General features: G+C 49.9%; 1 protein-coding gene across 1 annotated transcript in view; it reads left to right on the top strand.

Moving 5' to 3' along the window:
- Positions 1-22723, top strand: part of LOC137440035 (replication protein A 70 kDa DNA-binding subunit-like) — a 172423-nt gene that overhangs the window by 143797 nt on the left and 5903 nt on the right. Inside the window, exons 13-14 of the mRNA XM_078768297.1 lie at positions 10740-10916; positions 11158-11268. Of these exons, the coding sequence (XP_078624423.1) occupies positions 10740-10916; positions 11158-11268 (288 nt within the window). The remainder of the gene's footprint in view (positions 1-10739; positions 10917-11157; positions 11269-22723) is intronic.

Raw genomic sequence — 22723 nt, 5'->3', positions numbered from 1 at the left:
AATGGAGTCTTGCGGTGAAGAACACAACCCCAAAGCAGCAGCGGCGAACGCCGCCTTGCTGGCAGGTTTTCGGAGGCCATGGGGATATTTCAGGGGATTCTACCTTATTTGAATTCGGTGCAATGCAGTGTCAACTTGTGGGAACAGAGCCTTCAACTACATAGAATAAGGAGATAACTATTTAAGAAGGGTATATGATTTGCTACGTGTATGTATATGGAGTAACTAAGGAGGATGACCTTTGACCTTTACACACCAAACGGAGATATTTACAACAATTCTCATTACACTTAGAGGGTGATATTTACAACAATTCATTACACTTACAACAATACAAAAAACACACCAATTCTAAAATCCACAACAATATATATCAATATAGGTCGACTCCATATGATGAGTGGATACCAGAGATAACGTCACCGCGTGGCAGGCGGTGCGTATCGCTCCCAGCAAGGTGCAGCAGCAGCTGTATGGGACACCTTGCTGGCGGTTCTCCACTGATGATATGAAGGTCGCATAGTGACTGATATATATATATATATATATATATATATATATATATATATATATATATATATATATATATATATATATATATATATGTATATATATGTATATATGTATATATATATGTATATATATATATATATGTATATATATATATATATATGTATATATATATATATATATTGTTGCGGTTTTGAGAACCCACACTTGCTTGTAAATATCACATCATTAAAGGTTAAAGGTAGCACCCCATAGATAGGCCACAAGCAACATGTAAGTCACCATCGGACGTCAGTTATTTCTTAGTATGTGTTTAGAATAAGGCCATTCCCACTAATTGCATCTGCGTTGCGTCAATCAAATAAGAGTAGGCCCTTCCGTTCATTTTGGCAGCCTCCCTTCCAAGCGACACCATTAAGCGCTCCCCAGTCTGTGCCCCACGGCCCTCCCAATTTGTTACACGCCTTTGTCAGCAGCGTTCGCAACCTCGCTGGGCTTCCGCTCAAACCAGCCCAGAAACCCACGAGGTAAGGCCCGAAAAGGGGGCGGAGCACCAGGATGAATGTGCGGCCACGTCAACCAGCCATCAAGGCGGGGCCAGTAAGCCAACACCAGCCAACCAGGGCTGAGGTGAGGTCGCCTGACAGGGCGTGATTTTGGGCTCCGAGAGCGTTCGCTGGCTTGGTTATAAAAGCGCGCATGCAAAGCCCTCATAAGGACTTGTTGGAAGGTTGGCTTATAAAGAGGACTGCAAGGAATCGCGCTTGGTAAAAGGACTGGTCTTGGACAATTTGCGCTTATGAGAAGGACTGCTGCGATTTGAAGGACTTGGAAGGAAGGTGCAGTGTGATAAGAACTTACGGAGCAGCGCTCATTACCGAAGACTGAAGCCAAGCATTGGTATTACAAAGGACGCCCTGTGGCAACCCTCGGTACTAAGGGTGAGCGCGCGGCACTCATTGCCAAGAACCGCAGCATGCAGGACATTGGGGAGGGGGCACTTGGGGCGAGTAAGACCGGTAGCGCCAGTACAAAAGCACCGGTATACAAATTACATACGCCGATAGCCCAAGTTTACCTTCCCCCGTCATTATAATTGTCCGCTCGCGTTACACTATGTGGAGAGCTGCCTGCCGGGTGTCGTCTGCTGGACCGGAGCCGGACTGGAGCCTGGACACCATCGCCAGACCTTCCACCCGACCATCTGCATCCCCGTGTGAGTCTGGAGTCTGAGACCGAATCTGAGAGCGATCGGCCCGTGTCCAGGGAATAGAGTAAGACTGTCTAAGACTGCCCTGTGTACTTTTCCTTTTTCTTTCTTTCTTGTACATTCTTTCGTTTCCTCTTCTTTTTGTACATTTGTTAATAAATTTCCTTGCTCTTTCTGGTTTCTCCTCAATCCAATCGTATCACTCTTTTCTCAATTGGGTAAGTGTGGCACGATTCGGGACCGCTATAATCGGGGTAGTCATTGTTAACAGCCTGGGTCGCGGATTGCTATCCGCTGGGCAATATTCCAACAATATCCGCGATTCGGGCGGGAGTTATTCCATTGCTTTACGGTCGGTGGTAGTAATTAGGTAATAGGACTAAAAATCGACCAACAACCCTATTTACCACCGACCGGAAAGAACGTTATAACTTCCAGGGTCGCGTCGGCCAGATAGAGGACAAGGGGATTAACCCCTCTTGATAAGGGGAGAGCCGACGTCTGATATCCGCAACAATATATATATATATTGTTACGGTTTTCATGCGACCCTCCTGCCCTTACCAAGGGGAGATTAAGCCCCTTGTTCTTTTTGGGTCATCGCAACCGCGAGACTTTTAGTCGCCACTCAAGGGCAGACACAGGACAGGGTTTCGGGACAATTCTCGCAAGTACCTAAATACCTATGCTGCCGCGGAAGCGGGGATCAAGTCTCGCATGAACCACATGTAATTTGAGTACGTCCGAGCGGATGGCGTACCACGTGGTCCGTGCAGTTAGCTTGTATTGGAACCCGTTTAGAGCGATAATTCGTACCACGCTTAGTCAATAGATGGAAATGACGGCAACGATCAAATGGATGGAAGAATACAGGTTTATTTACAGCTGTACAAGTCGAAGAGACACAGAGCAGACACTTACGCAGTCGTAGCTTATTCCCCCAGACAACGGGCCTGTTCACACTCACAGGGGGAATGAAAGAAGGATGGTTCATGCGCTGAATGCACCGACTCCGTTGATCAGGAACAGCTCGCCTGGCGTGGCCCTCCGCGGTCACAGCACGTCCCTCGACGAAGGCAGGCAGGCAGGCGGGAGGGATCCTTGCGGCACGTATCTCGAACAAAGGCAGGCAGGCGAATATGCGCGTCTCTTGCCTGGCTCGGCGGTTCCTCACAGCGCGATTAATCAATGGCGCGCTTTTACCCTCGTAACTCAATAGAGGATCTGCCTCAAGCTCAACCGAGTGTTTAACTTGTAACTCGATTCAACACCGCGCACTCTCAGAACTGTTTAACAGAGGACCCCAGCTCACAACTTGTTCAAGCGCCTCTCCCCTCAAAAACTGAGAACTCCGAACTTGTTCAAGCGCCTCTCCCCTCAACACTACTCAAGCTCATCACCCAGCGCGGGTCCTCCTCAAACTTGTTCAAGTGCCTCTCCCCTCAAAAACTGAGGTGGGGGCTTTGCGCAAAGGGTTATATTGCCACGCCCTTAGCCCGCATCGAATGTTCCAAACCACACCTTTGCCACAGTCGTAAGCCACTCCCCTCGAGCCCTGATTGGCAGCTCGCGCTTACCGTCGGCTCCTCCTCTGCCTTCCTTCAGCCTGCCTCAACTTGTCAGGCCGGCCTCGCATTAATTTGCGCCAAAAACCAAAGCATCGAGGCAGCATAAAGCATTGGAAGGACCTAACTCTCATTATTCTACTCAACGCAAAACTACACATAGGAAAGGTCTACGCTTACACTTACTAAGACATAACTGAGCTTAAACGAGGCTACATGTTGTAGTGTGACTAACTATGAGGGGGAAATTAACCTTTTATTGCAAAAACACAAAACCGCAACACTACCCCTCTCCCTCGTCACTCGTCCCCGAGTCAAACCCAACAAATGAAAGGCCCGGTTTTGAGAATGACATGCAAAATTAACCTTACTTTTACATGTGACATATAGGTGTGGTTCCCCCTAACATTTACTCCAACCTGTGTATGCGACAGTTTTAAAACACTAAATATGTCCCCCCTATTGCATTGAGTAGCTATCTAACAGAATCACACCCACAACTAACCGAATTCCGGAATTTGTCAAACTAAACACATAGCCGGTGGGCAGCATTTTATATTTACAAGCACAAAAAAACTTAATTTATTTACAATTCTATTATCCAGGACCTGTCCTTTTTGGAAGAGAAGATTGGAGGGAAGAGAAAGCACAGCAAAAACACGAAACACACTCATAATTCATTACATTTGCTGATTGCTTCTTGCATCTTGTTTCTTGCGTCTTCTGTGTGCCTATCAAACCGGCTAGCCCCCGGACCAGCATACAGGCATTTTTGATCTTCAGGGCTATCTAACTTACAAATCTTCTCATCCCTAGCACACCATGGAAAAATGCACAAAAAATGCGTTTATTTCATTTCCTTGCCAGGCAGGGCCAACCTCATGTGGTCCATAGTTTGTGTGGTGCAGCAAAGTGGTTGTGGCAGCAAAGTTACAACAAAAGGATATGGCAGCAAAATGCTGCGCCATTCGGCTGTACAGGTGTCGCAAGGTGCAGAAAGAATGCTGCAAAGGTCGAAGGTGCTGCACAGTTCCACCTCCAAAATGGTCCTGGGGTGGGAGGAGAGACAAAGCACGACTAGCAAAGCGGAAAGGACGCAATGGCACACAGCAAAACAAGGTGATGCAATGCGAGGGGCGCGGAAGAGCGAGCAGAGCAGGCTCGTCCCTAACCGTCCATGCCCCCCACCGTAAGCTTACACTACCCTAGCCCTCTTTGTATTTACAATTCGTCTCTACGTCTTGTCTCCCATATCCCCCTCTATTCCAAATTCGTCTCCCAATCCCTCCCAGGAAGGAAGGGATGGAACAAACACAATGTCTCCTGATGCGTCTCACTACTCAAACAGTTTACCAAGCCCTGGTGTGGAGCTTCGTCCTCCTTGGTGACTGGCTGTGGGTGGTGCGAAGGGATTTCTCATCTCCTAGCTACACTACTGACATTTACTCATTTAAACTACCCGGGGTCATACACTGCCAATCGGCCATCTTTAAACTATGTGGTTCTAAAAACCCAAATTCCCATTGTCCACCTGGTGCCCTCCAAAATTTGGGTCTCACTCCCACAAATTTTCTCTCTGTGCTCTTGCACAATTTTGGGGCTGGGTCGTGTGGCTCCACTAGCAGGTCTACCTACCTGCGCACCTCCGCCACTGAAGTCGCCACCCAAGCTTACCTGCTCCTGTGACTACCTAAACTGGGGAAGGCCCCTCCTGGCACTTTACCCCCTGATGCCCACCTTGGCATTGGGCAATCCGGGTCCTCTCCTGGGGTCCTCGGGCCCCACTCAACAACTCACAACTACCCTAACTGAGGAAGGCCCCTCCTGGCACTTTGCCCCCTGATGCCCACCTTGGCATTGGCCAACCCGGGTCCTTCCCTTGGATCCTCGGGCCCCACTCACAACTGCTCCAACCGGCTCCCAGAGCCTACCTGCGGCCTCACCTCGCCGACAAACTACCAGTGGCGGAGTGCCCCGATAACCATACGCACCAATTAAACCACACGCCCAGCCATTCCACAGTCTCATGCTCCCTACAAAGCACTATTTGCTACTGCCCGCACCACAGGTGTCAATATCCATATAACTTTTGCCTATACCCTCTACCTGGCTTTACACTACCCACCCCGGGCATCTGTGAATGGGTTCCATCTCCCCCCCCCCCCCCACATTCACCATGCATTCCACACCAAGCATTCCACACCATTTATTCGCACACCATTTAACTCACACACCTTATGTCTCGCACACCAAATTCGCACTCCTTTTGTGCTCACACACCTCTTTCCTCGCACACCTCAAACACAATTCCTTTTATTTTCCACACAATTCCTCATACATACAGCATCATCTATCTAAGCTGGCTATTTTCCCTAATACTCATTCTTCCCCGTCTTCCCGTTACACTATGCACTCCCTTTGTCATTAACAACCATCTAAACTACCTATGTCCCCACTATAGTTCAGATGTCACTACTTAAATCTCTGTCTCTACAGTCTGCTAATTCCCTAACATTATCCTAGCCCTCCCTCGGCTAGCTTCGGTGCCCCATGGAGGTAACGATTGCTGGCACCCCCATGTGCCTATCACTGCCATCCCCCTAAACTAATGCTCATGGGCCCTGGCCATGTGAGGAATGGTGAAACTACCATTCCTCCATGTAGGGTACACTAATCTCATCAGTCCACTACACTCGAGCCTCTTCATGTGGGAATACGCTGTCATGGCTCGGCCTCGCAGGGCCGAGCCATCCATGCGGTTGGTTTGTCTCCTGTATGGCGTGTCCGTCCGGCATTTTCGATCCAAAGGGGGAGGTATGGCGGGCCGAGGTTCAGGGCCCCATCCCTGTGTGGGGCCTCGCGGTCCCACACACGATGACCCAACCGCCCACGGCCGGAGCACCGCACCCGCCAAGGTGCGCGGCTCCGAAATCTCCTACCTCGCCGATTGCCTTTGCCGCCACAGCACGGCACCAACCATACAGTGCGGGGGCCGGCACGAATCGTGCACGTCGGTCCTTGTGAAACCGCCGCCGCACCGATCCCAGCCGGTCCCTGCTGCACACCACTCACCGGGGGCTCGCGTCTGCTGTCCGTCCCGCTAAACGCTACCCCGGTCGGCGTCGATGCTTGAGCCGCGTTCTCACCACTCACGACCCACTCGGCACTCGCACACCCAGGCGTCCCTATGCCTCCCATACACTCCGCTACCGCACACTCTCCTTCCACGTCCTCAGGTGTACATTCTCCCTCACACTCCATACTCGTACCCGTACACCTAGGCGCACTCACGCCTTTCACACACTTCATCACACACTTTTCCTGCACACAGCCTGGTGGGCATTCTCCCTCACACTCTGTAACATGCTCGGGTGTGCACTCCTGCAGACACTCTGTAAGCCACTCTCCCGGTACACACTCCTTTTCCACACTCTCGGGTGTGTGCTCCTCCTTCGCACACTCAATCATCGCACACCCTGGCACACACTTTTCTCGCTCACACCTTGGCGCACACTCTCTCTCGTACTGTGCACCAGTCGCCCTCGTACACTGCACAATGGACCTTCCTCGACCGCCCGGGTTTCGACTCTGTCCCAAGCGCGCCAAAAACCCATTCGTGCCAAACACATTCGCGCCATTTTTTCTCACCTCGGGGTCCTCCTTCCCCGGCTTCTTCGCCAGCACCTGTAAACCTTTATTGGGGTTAGCAAACATGGCATCACGTTGTGAATACAGACTTTGTACATATTCCATCTCCTTCTCCCCCAATTTATTTTCTGTTTCTTCTGTCTCTTCGACCCCAATTATTTCTTTAATTCCAATTATTTCTTCGATGACCGCCGGCACCCATAAAATTTATTTTTCCAATGCGACGACTGTCGGCTTTTCTACACCCCGCGTCGCGATTTCCATCGCCCCCGTCAATTTGGCTGTGCTCTGCTCTACTTCGCTCTCCACACGTTCCCCACACTGCTTCACCTCGTCGCATACCATTGCGACCTCCTCGCTCAACCCGTGCCTAATGTACTCCCCTATTCTTTTTATCGTGGTGTTTATTTGCTCCTGAAATCCATCCCAGTTGTACCTTGCTTCGTTCCTCATTTTTTCCATGTCGATCCCCTGGGTAGCCATCATTGCATCCATTCCCTTCCTGTCACCCTCCATATATGCACTGAAATGCACCATAAAAAGGCCCCAGTCCATTGGCACTGCGGGCCCGGCTCTCGCCGTCACGTACGAGGGCCCGCCATTTTCTTTACCAGCTGCCGCACCCTTTTCAGCTTCCACTACCAACTGTCTCTCTTGTGGGTCCTGGGTCATCCATTCTACTTTTTCTACCCCTACTGGCATTCGATCGCCTTGGCCAGCCATGGTACGAATACAATTTGGATCTTAACACTAAATTTCGTCCGCTCGTAATTTTGAGTGCGTGAAGCGCACTCCAGGTCCAATCCCACACCCGGACACCAAATGTTATGGTTTTTGCGCGACCCCCCTGCCCTTACCAAGGGGAGATTAAGCCCCTTGTTCTTTTTGGGTTGTCGCAACCGCAAGACATTGAGTCACCACTCCCGGGCAGACGCAGGACAGGGTTTCGGGACAATTCTCGCACGTACCTAAATACCTACGCCGCTGCGGAAGCAGGGATCAAGTCTCGCACGAACCACGCGTAATTTGAGTACGTCCGAGCGGATGGCGTACCATGTGGTCCGTGCAGTTATCTTGTATTGGAACCCGATTAGAGCGACAATTCGTACCATGCTTAGTCAATAGATGGAAATGATGGGAATGATCAAATGGAAGGAAGAACACAGGTTTATTTACAGCTGTACAAGTCGAAGAGACACAGAGCAGAAACTCAAGCAGTCGTAGCTTATTCCCCCAGACAACGGGCCCGTTCACACTCACAGGGGAATGAAAGAAGGATGGTTCATGCGCTGAAAGCGCCAGCTCCGTTGTTCAGGAACAGCTCGCCAGCGTGGCCATCCGCGGTCACAGCACGTCCCTCGACGAAGGCAGGCAGGCAGGCGGGAGGGATCCTTGCGGCACGTATCTCAAACAAAGGCAGGCAGGCGAATATGCGCGTCTCTCGCCCCGCTCGGCGGTTCCTCACAGCGCGATTAATCAACGGCGCGCTTTTACCCTCGTAACTCAATGGAGGATCTGCCTCAAGCTCAACCGAGCGTTTAACTTGTAACTCGATTCAACACCACGCACTCTCAGAACTGTTTAACAGAGGACCTGGCTCACAACTTGTTCAAGCGCATCTTCCCTCAAAAACTGAGAACTCCAAACTTGTTCAAGCGCCTCTCCCCTCAAAACTACTCAAGCTCATCACCCAGCGCAGGTCCTCCTCAAACGTGTTCAAGCGCCTCTCCCCTCAAAAACTGAGGTGGGGTCTTTGCGCAAAGGGTTATATTGCCACGCCCTTAGCCTGCATCGAATGTTCCAAACCACGCCTTTGCCACAGTCGTAAGCCACTCCCCTCAAGCCCTGATTGGCGGCTCGCGCTTACCGTCGGCTCCTCCTCCGCCTTCCTTCGGCCTGCCTCGACTTGTCAGGCCGGCCCCGTGTTAATTTGCGCCAAAAACCAAAGCATCGAGGTGGCATAAAGCATTGGAAGGACCTAACTCTCATTATTCTACTCAACGCAAAACTACACGTAGGAAAGGTCTACGCTTACACTTACTAAGACATAACTTGTCTTAACTTGTATTAACAGTGATAATACTGATGATATACCTTCACCCCATGATTTATATAAATCAAAAAAGAACCTCGTCATCTTTGATGATTGTGTTAATGAGAGAAACCAAACGGTTATGGATAGCTACTATACAAGGGGGGAGACATTCTTCTTGTAATTGTATTGATCTCAGCCAATCATACTTTCAACTCCCAAGGCAGTGTTCTGGGCCCTGTCCTTTTCTGGTGTTCATCAATGATCTCTCTGATTCTCTGGAAAATCCTCTATATCTCTTTGCTGATAACTCCACCATCTGCTGCTCCATATCTCAACCCTCAGATCGGCAGTCTGCAGCCTCCTCACTCTCTGCAGAACTGGACAAAATCACAGACTGGGCAAACAAGTGGAACATGTCCTTAAATCCTGACAAATCTCACACTCTTACAATGTCTCTCCGTAAAGACCGACAACCTTCACATCTACTTTCTGAACAATTCTCTCCAAGAAGTTCTGTCACTCAAGCTTTTGGGTCTCACTATCTGCCATGATCTTTCCTGGGAAAACCACATTTCAAATCTGGCCTCCAAAGCCATTGACCGATTGGGCATCTTCCATCGTGCGAAGTCCTTCCTTGGCACACCTGAGCTCCTCACCACATACAAGGCTTTCATCCGCAGCTCAATGGAATACTGCTCTCCCCTCTGGGCTGGTTTCTCCTGCCTCACACCTAGCTCGTCTTCACGCTGTAGAAACCAAAGCTTTCAGAATCATTGGAATCTCCCGCGATGAAGCTAACTCTGAGGGCCTTTCACTCACTCAACGCAGGCAGGTTGGTGGTCTTTCCGTCTTCTCCCGACTCCTCTTTGGCCTTGCCCCCCCCCCCCACCCCCCAGCTATCTCTGGGCTCTGTCCCCCAAATATTCCTACAGGTCTCACAAAATCTGCCTGCAACCCTCTAATGGTTAAACTGCCAAAATCAAGACTCTCTGCTCACCTTCACTCCTTCATTCCTCTTTTCTTCTGCCTCTGGAACAAACTCCCTCACTCTCTTCAATCCCACTGCACCCTCCAGGTCTTCAAAACAGCTGTTCACCAACATCTCTTACTTATCTTCCCCCATCCAAAACCTTGATCTTTTCTACCCCCGCTAATTTCACCCCAAATCCACTTTTTTGAAATACCAACTTCTGTCCTGGAAGTCCTTGGTGTCCTTGTGTTTTATACTTCTCCCACCCCACCCCCCCCCCCCCCCACCACCACCCTTCCCACGCCTCCTCCCCGCAAGCCCTATCCCTCCAGAACATCTCCCTGCTCTCAAATGTTGTGTTTGTGTGCTTCCCCTTCTCTCCCCATCTTGTCTTCCACTCCCTCTTTTTATATATTTTGTTTGTCTGGTTGATTTGTTTGTGAAATAAATGTTAGCTCTTTCACGAGCCTCGATTCAGTATACAAAAAAAATAAAAAAATACACCCCAAATGCACCTCCTTCAAATTCTGTTTTCGTTCCTGAAAGTTATTGTCGTGTCCATCTTGTTTATCCCATGTACCATGCCCCAACCCTCTCCCTTCGACATATCTCCAAATGTCCTTGTTCTCTACTGTTGTTGTGCTTCCCTCTGTCGCCCTCTTGTCTCACACTCCCTTTATGATACTTTATGTTCTATATGTTAGCTCTTACACGAGCCTCGACTTGGTCGAGGGACTGTCATGTATGTGCGAGCACGGACCCTCATATGTGGCTTTGTTTCCCTCTCACCCCCATGTGAAGCCGGATTATTACACAGCAAAAGGGACTGTGATCTTCGTGAAAAGGGAAAGCTATTTGTACAAGGCGTGTTCCATTCCAGACTGTAACAAGAAACTCGTATCGTCGAGCAACGGCTCATATCGTTGTGAGAGATGCGCCCGTGAGGACACCAAGTTCAAGTATCGCTTGTTTCTGCAGGTGCGAAGATTCAATAATATACCTTTTTGGGAGGAAATTGTACTTTTGGACGATGTACAGAATATTTTGTGTCCACTGTATAATGTAAAATAAGCCAATCACAAACGTTATTGCTCTTCCTTTCCACTTGGTCATAGTTTTGATTGTTGATGTAACATTGGAATTCTGGATACACCGTATTGACCATAATAAGGTGTGTTTACCTTCGTTCGTCGTGTACGTCGTTGTCCTCATTGTTTAGGTGAACCTTGCAGACGTTTCCGATAACCAGTGGGTGACTTGCTTCCATGAGACTGCAGAGACCATCCTGGGACAGACTGCTGAGAAAATTGGAGCCTGGAAGGAACAGGGGGTAAAGTGAAGGATTCCATGGAAATCTTTACTCATATCACACTTCCTCATAATATTGTAGATGCTCCCTTTGTTTGTTACCTTCACAACCAAAGGTGGATGGACGTTATGTTTCACCCCTGTCTGTTTGTTTGTCTGTTTTATGAACAGGATATCTCAAAACGTTGTGGACGGATTTGGATGAAATTTGATGGACAGGTTGAGAGTGTGACAGGTTGAGGGTGTGACACGTTGAGTGTGTGACAGGTTGGGTGTGTGACAGGTTGGGTGTGTGACAGGTTGGGTGTGTGACAGGTTGGGAGTGTGACAGGTTGGGTGTGTGACAGGTTGGGTGTGTGACAGGTTGGGTGTGTGACAGGTTGAGTGTGTCACAGGTTGAGTGTGTGTCAGATTGGGTGTGTGACAGGTTGGGTGTGTGACAGGTTGGGTGTGTGACAGGTTGAGTGTGTGACAGGTTGGGTGTGTGACAGGTTGGGTGTGTGACAGGTTGAGTGTGTGACAGGTTGGGTGTGTGACAGGTTGAGTGTGTGACAGGTTGGGTGTGTGACAGGTTGGGTGTGTGACAGGTTGGGTGTGTGTCAGGTTGAGTGTGTGACAGGTTGAGTGTGTGACAGGTTGGCTGTGTGACAGTTTGGGGGTGTGACACGGCCGAAATGGTTAGATTGTGGTGAAGATCCAGATCCAGATCCGATCTATGAGTGCGATACAAAACTCTCAGCCGAGTCTGTTCTACTTAGGGGATCATGGGTACCCTTTTCAAATTGCGAAGATTATTGTCCCCCGTCGCACAGCGGAGCGAAAGGGGAACTATGGCTTTCCCCTCCGTCCGTGTGTCCGTCCGTCCGTCCGTCCGTGCGTGCGTGTGTGCGTGCGGGCGTGCGTGTTTGCGTGCGGGCGTGCGTGCGTGCGTAAGCGAAGGACCGCATTCAGGTTTGGTGTGTGGGTGCAACCCACGTCAAAATCCAAGATGGCCGCCGCCATGTATGTCTGATGCCATGTATGTCTGAACCTTGTGAGATGAATATCTTGAAAAATAAGCGAAGTACCAACTTCTAATTTGGTGTGTGGGTGTATCTAGGCATAAGGAAGAAAGCCATTGAAAATTGGGTCGCCACGTCAAAATCCAAGATGGCCGCCGCCATGCATGTCTGAACATTGTGAGATGAATATCTTGAAAAATAAGCAAAGTACCAACTTCTAATCTGGTGTGTGGGTGTATCTCGGCATAAGGAAGAACGCTCTTGAAAATTGGGTCGCCACGTCAAAATCCAAGATGGCCGCCACCATATATATGTCTGAACCTTGTGAGCGAAATATCTTGAAAAATAAGCAAAGTACCAACTTCTAATCTGGTGTGTGGGTGTATCTCGGCATAAGGAAGAACGCTGTTTAAAATTCGGTCGCCACGTCAAAATCCAAGATGGCCGCCGCCATGTATGTCTGAACCTTGTGAGATGAATATCTTGAAAAATAAGCGAAGTACCAACTTCTAATTTGGTGTGTGGGTGTATCTCGGCATAAGGAAGAACGATATTGTAAATTGGGTCGCCACGTCAAAATCCAAGATGGCCGCCACCATATATATGTCTGAAATTTGTGAGTGAAATATCTTGAAAAATAAGCAAAGTACCAACTTCTAATCTGGTGTTTGGGTGTATCTAGGCACAAGGAAGAAGGCTATTGAAAATTGGGTCGCCACGTCAAAATCGAAGATGGCCGCCGCCATGTATGTCTGAACCTTGTGAGCGGAATATCTTGAAAAATAAGCGAAGTACCAACTTCTAATCTGGTGTTTGGGTGTATCTAGGCATAAGGAAGAACGCCTTTGAAAATTGGGTCGCCACGTCAAAATCCAAGATGGCCGCCTCCATGTATGTCTGAACCTTGTGAGCGAAATATCATATTGTTGCGAATATGGAATTTGACCTCCATATCCGCTTGTAAATATTCCCCTATCTTCTCCGATACTCCCCAACTCTCCCCTTACCCCATTCCCTAGTCCCATTGTCTGTAAACAACACCCATTAGAGCCGATCTTCCCCTTCATTCCCCCATTAAATGTCGTGCCCAGGTCCCCCGCACCACACGTAGACAACTTTCGGACATCTTCCTAGTTATTCTTATTCTATGTCAGTTAAGGACTTGTTTCCATTAATTATGACTCTTCGTTGCACCAGAATGTGATGATATGGCACCAGTAGGAGTTTAGGACCTTCCCATACCTCCCCGCATCTCTTCCCATCATCTCAAGCTCCAACAACAACCACAACAACAGCGGCTTTGCGTCCTCACTCCGGCTCGGTTGGCCGCCATTGAACATGTGCTCGACGGGGTTACCCAGAAGGGGGCTCCCTGTCGGCCCCTCGTCAAGGGCGGAGCCGGTAACCCCCGCACCCAATGAGAAGCCATGGGCCGATGCCATATGGGGCGGAGCTAACGAGCGAGGGCGTGACTCCCCGCCGGATATACGCGGCCCCGCGCCGGACCGGGACGTGACGTCAGATGCGCCCCGAGCTGGAGAAAGACGGACCTGCGAGCGCTGAAACAGATGCGCCTCAGCTTGGAGAGAGAACGTCGCCTTCCGAGCGCTGTGACCTCCCTGCATCTCTGGACCGGACCGTACTGGACCCTGCTTTGAGCCAAGAGTGCACCTTGAGCCATCGATACCCGCTGTCCTTTTCATCAACCCCCGTGTGAGTCAGCCTTGTCCCGTTTGTCTGTCGTCTGTCCGGGAATAATATAAGATTGTGTCTAAGTGCTTGTCTTTCTATGCTGTCCCTCTTGTAGTTGTAATCTAACCTTCCGCCTTAATATAACCTCCTCCGGAGGTCTTGAGAACTGAACCCCTGGTGTCGTATTGTGTTATTGTAGTCCAGCCGGGTGTCTTCTTTTTCTTATTGAGCCAGCGTAGCGCGATTAGTTAACATTCGGGCACAATCGGGTAACTTGTACGGATACGGCGGCCATCCCGCTCGGCCCACCATACCATCAAAGTCGTATCTGTAACAATTGGTGTCGGGAGTGAGATTCGAGGCCCGACCAAATTTTGAAGAAAAAAAAAAAAACGAATAGAGGAAAAAAAAAATTTGGTCAAAATTTGGAGCGGCCGAAATTTGTTTTGTTTTACGAAACTCGAATTTTGCAAGTCGCGCTATGGCGGATCAAGACGGCTGGGGTCCGGTAGGGGAGAGTGAAGCAGGGTCGGTCCAGGACCAAATTGAGGGACATGAGGAGAGCGAAGCAGTGAGGGCGGCAGGTTCGCAAAATAGCGCCGTCACGCACGAAGTAGCGGGCGCGCAAAATGGCGCGCTCGCTCACGTGGTTGAAGGGTCCCAAAATAGCGGCGCCGCGGAGGGCGAGCCTGCGGTGGCGGCTGGGGACGCTGGGCAAACCGGGTTTGACCTCAGATTATTCTTGACCCAACTGAATGCAAAAATGGATAGGATGGAGGGCCAAATGAGGGTTGATAGTGGGCGATTAGAGGGCCAAATGAGGGGTACCGGTGAGAAGTTAGACAATAATTTTGAGGAGTTAGACAAGAAAATTGGGAAGTTAGACAATAATTTTGAGGAGTTAGACAAGAAAATTGAGAAGTTAGACAAAAATTTTGAGGGGTTAGACAATGGGATAAAAGAGGTGAGAAATGGGTTAGAGGGGGTAGAAAATAGAATGGCTGCCCAGGAGAATCAGATAGAGGGAGTGAAAACTGGGTTAACGGGGGTAGAAAACAGAATGGCCGCTCAAGAGAATCAAATGGAAGGGATGCAAAAAGGGTTAGAGGGGTTAGAAAACACCATGGAAGGCAAATTGAGGGACATGAAGGACCAAGCGGAAAGGGAAGTTAAACAAATGGAGCAGCAGATAGAGGGGGTCAGAATGGGGGTAGAAACCAAACTGGATGCTCACAGGGAGGAAATGGAGCAGATGAGGGTGGCATCTGGGCAGGAGATGCAAGTGATGGGAGAAGAGATCAGAGGAGGAGTGAGTGAGGAGGTCGGAGGAGTGCGCGAGGAGGTGAGGCACTGTAAGGAGCACATGGAGAAGGAGGTGAGAAAGGGGACTGTAAAGTTACAAGGGGGCATAGAGGACCTGACGCAGGAGGTGGAGCAGCTGACGGTGGGACAGACGGAGTTAGTGGAGCAGGTTCAAAGGAACACTGCGGTATTAGGAGGCTTAAAGGCGACACAAAAAGAAATTAAAAACGACTTGATAGCGACACAGAGGCAATGTCAGATGGTACGTGAGGGACTGACAACGAGGTTGGACGAGGTGGTAGAGGTAATGGAGACGAAGGACCGGCAGGTGAGGACGCACCTGGAAACGGTCAAGGTAGCCTTGGAGGACGAGCTTGAGGAGACGTACCGGGGAATAAAAGAGGTGAAGCACAAATTAGAAGAAGTGGAAGAAGGGATGAGTGAAATTAAGAAGCGACGGAGAGGGGATAAGAAAGAGATAAAAGAGGAGATAAAAGAATTGGTCCAAAGTCTGTGTTTGGATCGTGATGATGTGCTCATTAACCGGATGAGGGATTCGCAGGTGATGGAGGAGAAGCGAAGAGGAAGAGGACCCGGTGTAAGTGGTGACCAATATGGTCGTGCGTATGATGCGCCAGGTGATTTAAGAGGCTTGGGGGTCGAGATAGACCCGGGTGTTCGTGAGAGGCCGTTGGTGAAGTGTGCGACAGGTCTGGTGTGCGAAAATGGAGGTGTGCAAGAAAGTCCGACTCTGGGGTGTGTGAGGAAAAAGTGCGTGCCAAGGAGTGAGTGTGCTGGCGAGAGTGAGTCGGTCGTAGCGCGTGTGCGAGGGAGCACGTGGAAGCGCGGGGTGGTGAGTGTTACAGAGGGTGTGACGGGAGAGTGTGCGCAAGAGTGTGCGCGAGAAAGGTGTGTGACGGACAGGTGCATGAGGAAAGAGTGCGCTGTCAGAAGTAAGGAAGAGTGTCCACCTGTGGTGAGTGTTACAGAGGGTGTAACGGGAGAGTGTGCGCGAGAAAGGGGTGTGACCGACAGGTGCATGAGGAAAGAGTGCGCTGTCAGAAGTAAGGAAGAGTGTCCACCTGTGGTGAGTGTTACAGAGGGTGTAACGGGAGAGTGTGCGCGAGAAAGGTGTGTGACGGACAGGTGCATGGGGAAAGAGTGCGCTGTCAAGAGTAAGGGTGAGTGCGTTGTCACGAGTGGAGGTGAAAGTAGTGAGAGTGACATGGAGCGTGAGTTAGTTGTGACAGGTGAGCGAGGATGTACACCTGGGATGGAAGGATGCACACCTGGAATGGTAGAGCGTGAGTGGGAATGCACGCTGGAGTTGGTGGTGAGGCACGTGGTTGGGTGTGCGAATGAGAGCACACCTGTGATTGTCACAGAGGAGGTGACCGAGGAGGGGGCGCGAAGAGGTGTATTGGTGAGGTGTGCTACCAACGAGTGTGTGCCAAAGTGTTCGGTGGTCAGGTGTGTGACCAAGGCGGTGAGTGGAATGGGTGTACCTGGGTGTGTAAGGAAAGGTACGAGGAGCATGGGCACGGCTGGATGTGTGAGCAAGGAACGGGCTGCGGGGTGTAAGCGTCCAGGTGAAGCATCGACGTTAGACGGGGTCGAGTTTAGAACGACTTATAGCCGAATCGGGCCCTCGGTGCGTGCCGGGCTTCGCGTGCCGCGAGAACCAGCGGGGATCCGAGCCACGGCGGGTTCGAAAGGACCGCCGTGCGCGATCCACGCTGGGCCTCGCGTGGGACGGCCGCGTCCGTGCTCCACTAGGCGGAGCTGGCAGCCCGATAGAAAGGGTCGTCATGGCGACCACTTTTTGGTGAGACGTGCCGGCAGGTCTAGATCGGGGCATTGGATGGCTCCACGCCGAGGTGGTGTGTGGGATCTCGGCACGGGTAAGCCCCCGTCCCTGCACCGAGTGCCGGACGCATCCAGCCGCTGGCACAAAACAACCAGCACCCATTGCTTGGCTTTACGAAGCCGGGCTTTGGACAGGGATTGGCGCACCGAGAGGTATTAGTGAGTCGACTGGGTGATGAGGTTAGTGTTTTGGACCCAAAATTAGAGAAAAGCAAAATTTGATGATTGGCAAGGGATTGGCAGTAGTGATTGGCCGATGATGGGCAGTGATTGGCAAATTTTTAATTTGTTGAAATTTGATGTGCAAAATTGGTAGTGAGAGACCCCCGATGTGGTGGGATGGCATCCCTGCCACCCTTCCCATGTGAGGGGGGCAAAGGAGCAATAGCTTATGGGGTGTATGGCAGTGAAAACTAGCCCGGGTGGGTTAGGATATGGTGTGTAGGGATCTAGCGAAGATGACATTAGGTAACGTTAAGTTTAGTTAGTGACTGATACCTGTAGTGGGGACGCAGGTAGATTAGTATGGATGATAATGACGTGGGAGCGCAATAGTTTAAAGGGACGACTGGGAAGCGCAAGTTTCAGAAGGGAGTAGTTAGCTGAGATGATGCTGTGTGTGTGAGGATTGAACAGGTGTGATTGCACAGGTGTGCAACTGGACAGGTGTGTGGAGCAGTGTATGAGTAGTGAGTGTGTGGATCAGCGCGAATGCGCTTGGGGAGAGAAGGGTGCAGGTGGCACCAGGTGTGAGAGCACAGGTGTGCAGGTACAGGTGTGTGGAGAGAGTTGGAGTAAGTGGTACGGAGTGGTGTGCATGGTGCGAAGGTGTGGATGGGGGAAGAGTGGACCCCTTTCACGAGCACCCGGGGCGGGTAGTGTAAGTGTTAGGTAGAGGGTGCAGGTAAATTGTGGTTGGATATTGGCATTTGTGGTGCGGTTGCAGAATGGTGTTGTGAATGGGTGCATTAGTGTTGTGGAAATGGCTGGGCGTGTAGCCTGTTAGTGTGTGTAGTTGGTTGGGCACTCCACCACTGTGAGGATGTCGGCCAGGTGAGGCCGCAGGTGGGCTCTGGGAGCCGGTAGTTGTGAGTGGGTGCCTGAGGATCCCGGGTGTGGATCGGGCAGCCCAGTGCCAGAGAGGGCACGGAGTGGGGAGAGAGCCAGAGGGCCTTCCCCAGGTAGTTAGGTTAGGGTGAGGAGCAGGTAAGCTCGGAGGCAACTGCAGTGGTGGAGGTGTGCAGGTGGGTAGACCCACTGGGAGAGGTACACGCCGCAGCCCAGAAATTGTGCGAGGGCACCGGGAGATGAATCGGGGGAGTGAGACCCCAAATTGAAAAGCACCACAGTTTGGCCAATGGGAATTGGTTTTTAGAACCCATAGTGTAAGAGGGCCAATGGTTTGGCCGGAGAAAGACCCCGGGTAGTGTAAAGTGGTTAAAGTCATTTAGGAAATAGTTAGGATTGATGAACCTGTCGCACCATACGCAGCCACTTACCTGTGGTGATGATGATGACTCCACACCTGTGTTTTCTTTGTTTTGTGCAGGAAATGAGATTGCTGTGGATTTGTGAGACGCATCACGACGTGGATGAGACATTGGGGTGATTCCATCTCTCCCTCCCTAGGAGGGACTGATGATGAATTGGTGATGGCAAATTTTGATGTTGAGTTGGAGATGGCAAATTTTGATGAGAGTTGAAAATGGCAAATTTGATTGGTTAGGAGGGAGAGAAGACGAATTTGGTTTATGGGAGGAACGGGGAAGACAGTAGGGATGTTGTCGATTTGTAAAGTAGATGTTTATGGGTAGTGTTGTGTTTTGTGGATACAGTAAGGGGTAAGGGAGGGGCCATGTAGGTTACCTGGTGGGGGGGGGCGTACGATAGGAACGTACCTGTCTCACCTGGTTCCCATGTGCCCCCAATGTGCATCATCTTGTATTGCGTGCACTTTTGCGCCCTTACCACCTTACTCACTTGTCTGCTTCTTTTGTCTCCCACCTCCGAGGATCTGGCTTTGGGGTAGAGAGAGAGGAGAGAGAGGTGCTGGCTGCGCAGTTGTGGGCCTGCACTTTCGCTGTTTGCTGCCGGGATCGATACACCATATGGACCGCAATGTTTGTGGCCACCCACAATGGACCGCAGTTCGTTTGCGGCCAAGCACCACCCGGGGATGGACCTATGGGTCAACGTGGCACCTATGCCATAAAGGTGAACCACTGTTAACTAACACCAAGTGCACCACAAGAAGAGCAAGAGACACCTGCAGGGTTAGGGGTTGTCGAATTTATTTTTATTCCAATGAACAATGGTGACTGCACCGATTGGTGGTGGGGTGGTGCTGTTGATGCTCGGGAAGGGTGCTCTGCACGTTATTAAAGGCCGTCGGCCACAGAGCACTCGTGGGTTGGTGTATCGATGTTGGCAAGCGCGCTCTCTCTATGCATAACATCTGCATGTGTTCCTCCAAAAAAACAGGTCCTGGATCGTAGTGTAAATAGCAGCGTAGTCGTGTAAATAATGCTCCCTACCGGCTGTATGTGTAGTTTGCGAATTCTTTCCGGATTCGGTTATCCTGTGGGTGTGTTTCTGAGAGGAGAAGGGTGCAACGTCGCAGGGGGACATATTTACTCATTTGTGAATATCTATAAAACTGTCGCACTCAGGGTAGAGTTAATAGTAGAGGGAACTACATTGCGTGCCACACTAAAGTAGGTAAAAATTTATCGGGTCGGGACGCCCCGAGGGTAGAGAAGGGTGCAATGTTGCGAATATGGAATTTGACCTCCATATCCGCTTGTAAATATTCCCCTATCTTCTCCGATACTCCCCAACTCTCCCCTTACCCCATTCCCTAGTCCCATTGTCTGTAAACAACACCCATTAGAGCCGATCTTCCCCTTCATTCCCCCATTAAATGTCGTGCCCAGGTCCCCCGCACCACACGTAGACAACTTTCGGACATCTTCCTAGTTATTCTTATTCTATGTCAGTTAAGGACTTGTTTCCATTAATTATGACTCTTCGTTGCACCAGAATGTGATGATATGGCACCAGTAGGAGTTTAGGACCTTCCCATACCTCCCCGCATCTCTTCCCATCATCTCAAGCTCCAACAACAACCACAACAACAGCGGCTTTGCGTCCTCACTCCGGCTCGGTTGGCCGCCATTGAACATGTGCTCGACGGGGTTACCCAGAAGGGGGCTCCCTGTCGGCCCCTCGTCAAGGGCGGAGCCGGTAACCCCCGCACCCAATGAGAAGCCATGGGCCGATGCCATATGGGGCGGAGCTAACGAGCGAGGGCGTGACTCCCCGCCGGATATACGCGGCCCCGCGCCGGACGTGACGTCAGATGCGCCCCGAGCTGGAGAAAGACGGACCTGCGAGCGCTGAAACAGATGCGCCTCAGCTTGGAGAGAGAACGTCGCCTTCCGAGCGCTGTGACCTCCCTGCATCTCTGGACCGGACCGTACTGGACCCTGCTTTGAGCCAAGAGTGCACCTTGAGCCATCGATACCCGCTGTCCTTTTCATCAACCCCCGTGTGAGTCAGCCTTGTCCCGTTTGTCTGTCGTCTGTCCGGGAATAATATAAGATTGTGTCTAAGTGCTTGTCTTTCTATGCTGTCCCTCTTGTAGTTGTAATCTAACCTTCCGCCTTAATATAACCTCCTCCGGAGGTCTTGAGAACTGAACCCCTGGTGTCGTATTGTGTTATTGTAGTCCAGCCGGGTGTCTTCTTTTTCTTATTGAGCCAGCGTAGCGCGATTAGTTAACATTCGGGCACAATCGGGTAACTTGTACGGATACGGCGGCCATCCCGCTCGGCCCACCATACCATCAAAGTCGTATCTGTAACAATATCATAGCATGTTTTCTGCGTCTTCCACTTTGCCAACTCACATCACTTCACCGACGGGGGACCTAGGCGTAACGCTTGTTATTATTATTATTCTGATTCCATGAAACGTTTTGGCGACCTACAGGTCAAACCGTTCATCATAGGAATTTGAAACTTTGACTATGTCTGGTATACCACCTCACTTGATGCACATCTTAAGTATGACGTCATAGTTCAGGTGACCTGGTGGCCATATTGCATTTATTAAAAATCTTCACAAAATATATCTCCTCCTTCATTTTTTGACCTATTGAGTTGAAACTTGGCATACATATAGTCCACATCAAAGTGAAGAACGCTGTTTTCTCCGAGTTTTTGCTAATTAGTCAATGGTGCGCCAATTAAAAAAGTGCTGACTCAGCATTTTTACGACGTAGCCCATAGGGCAAAGCCGTCGAGAACAGTGTTTGTCTGTCTGTACGCATGTATGCATGTCCCCTCAAACGTATACCAATCAGAGCTGAGAATCTGGTCACATGACAGAGTCATGTGATTACGTCTGATGTTATTATGGCAGTGCTGCGGCTGACTCTCTACACTCCGCCATTTTGATTTATCTGCCGTTCATACCGAACATATTGTTGAACCTGTCATGTATAACAATCTCCATGATCTACCTTTATATTTTTCATTCTGCATGAAACACAAACAACCGATTGTTGAAATGACCATCAAATATCAAAAGCATTCGCGTTACGTCTCTTCCAACAAAACGGTACGGACCCAACCATTGTGGGGTACAATATGGATTACAGTAGATCTTTGCTCAGTTCTGCAAGTAAAACTTACCTCACGGATGTCTTTATTCCTCCAAATTTCTTTGTTTAATGTTACTAGTACACCCGCTCACTACGGGAGCGGAAAAAGGGTCATCCTCTTTGGGGTATGTAGATTACAGTCGATCTATGGTCGGATCTCAAGAACATTGGGTGTGTGTTCATTTACCAAGGTGGGGAGAGATCGCCAAGTGGTTTAAGCATTCGAGCAAGCACTCCATTCAAAACCGTCAATGAACGGCTGGCTTGGCAAGCGCTAGCTAGCTACTTGGTAAATGAGTACACCCCGGGCTTCTCCCTTTCAGTTTCGTATCAAACAGCAGGAGCGAGTTTCAAAAGTTCACTACGAAAAATGCCACGGTAGCGGCAGAAAGGGCCATGTTATTAACCCAACATTTGTGGGTTATATAGAGTACAGTAGATCTTCGCTCAGTTCTTTAAGTAAACCTTACTTAACAGATGTCGGGATTCCTCCAAATTTCTTCAGAAAACCAGCTCAGGGGAGAAAACCCCCTTGGGGAGGGGGGCAAATGAATGCGCTACAACCTTTATTGTGTGACCCTTCATCATCCTGTCAAGTTTGGTTGAGATTGGATATGTAACCACAGAATATATTGGCATCAAAAATTAATCAGACAGACAGACACAAATGGCGTATTTTAGCATGAAGATGAACAGCATTAGCAACTGTTTAACAAGCTAATCATGTGTGTTTGTGGTTTGTCATATTTTACAAGCCCGGCGACGCCGCTGTTAGACTTTAGGTCTTGTTTAAATAATTAATATTGTGATTCCATCAATTTTGTATCGACCTACTGGCCAAACCGTTAGTCAGATGAACTTTAAACCTTGACCAATTAATTATAGCATGTAGTGAGTTGATTGGATGCATATCCTAAATATGACGTCATAGGTCACGGGACATGGTGGCCATA

This window comes from Myxine glutinosa, chromosome 14 (assembly GCF_964187855.1).
Source record: "Myxine glutinosa chromosome 14, kmMyxGlut1.1, whole genome shotgun sequence".
Lineage (NCBI taxonomy): Eukaryota > Metazoa > Chordata > Myxini > Myxiniformes > Myxinidae > Myxine > Myxine glutinosa.
This window is presented reverse-complemented; position numbering and strand designations above follow the sequence as displayed.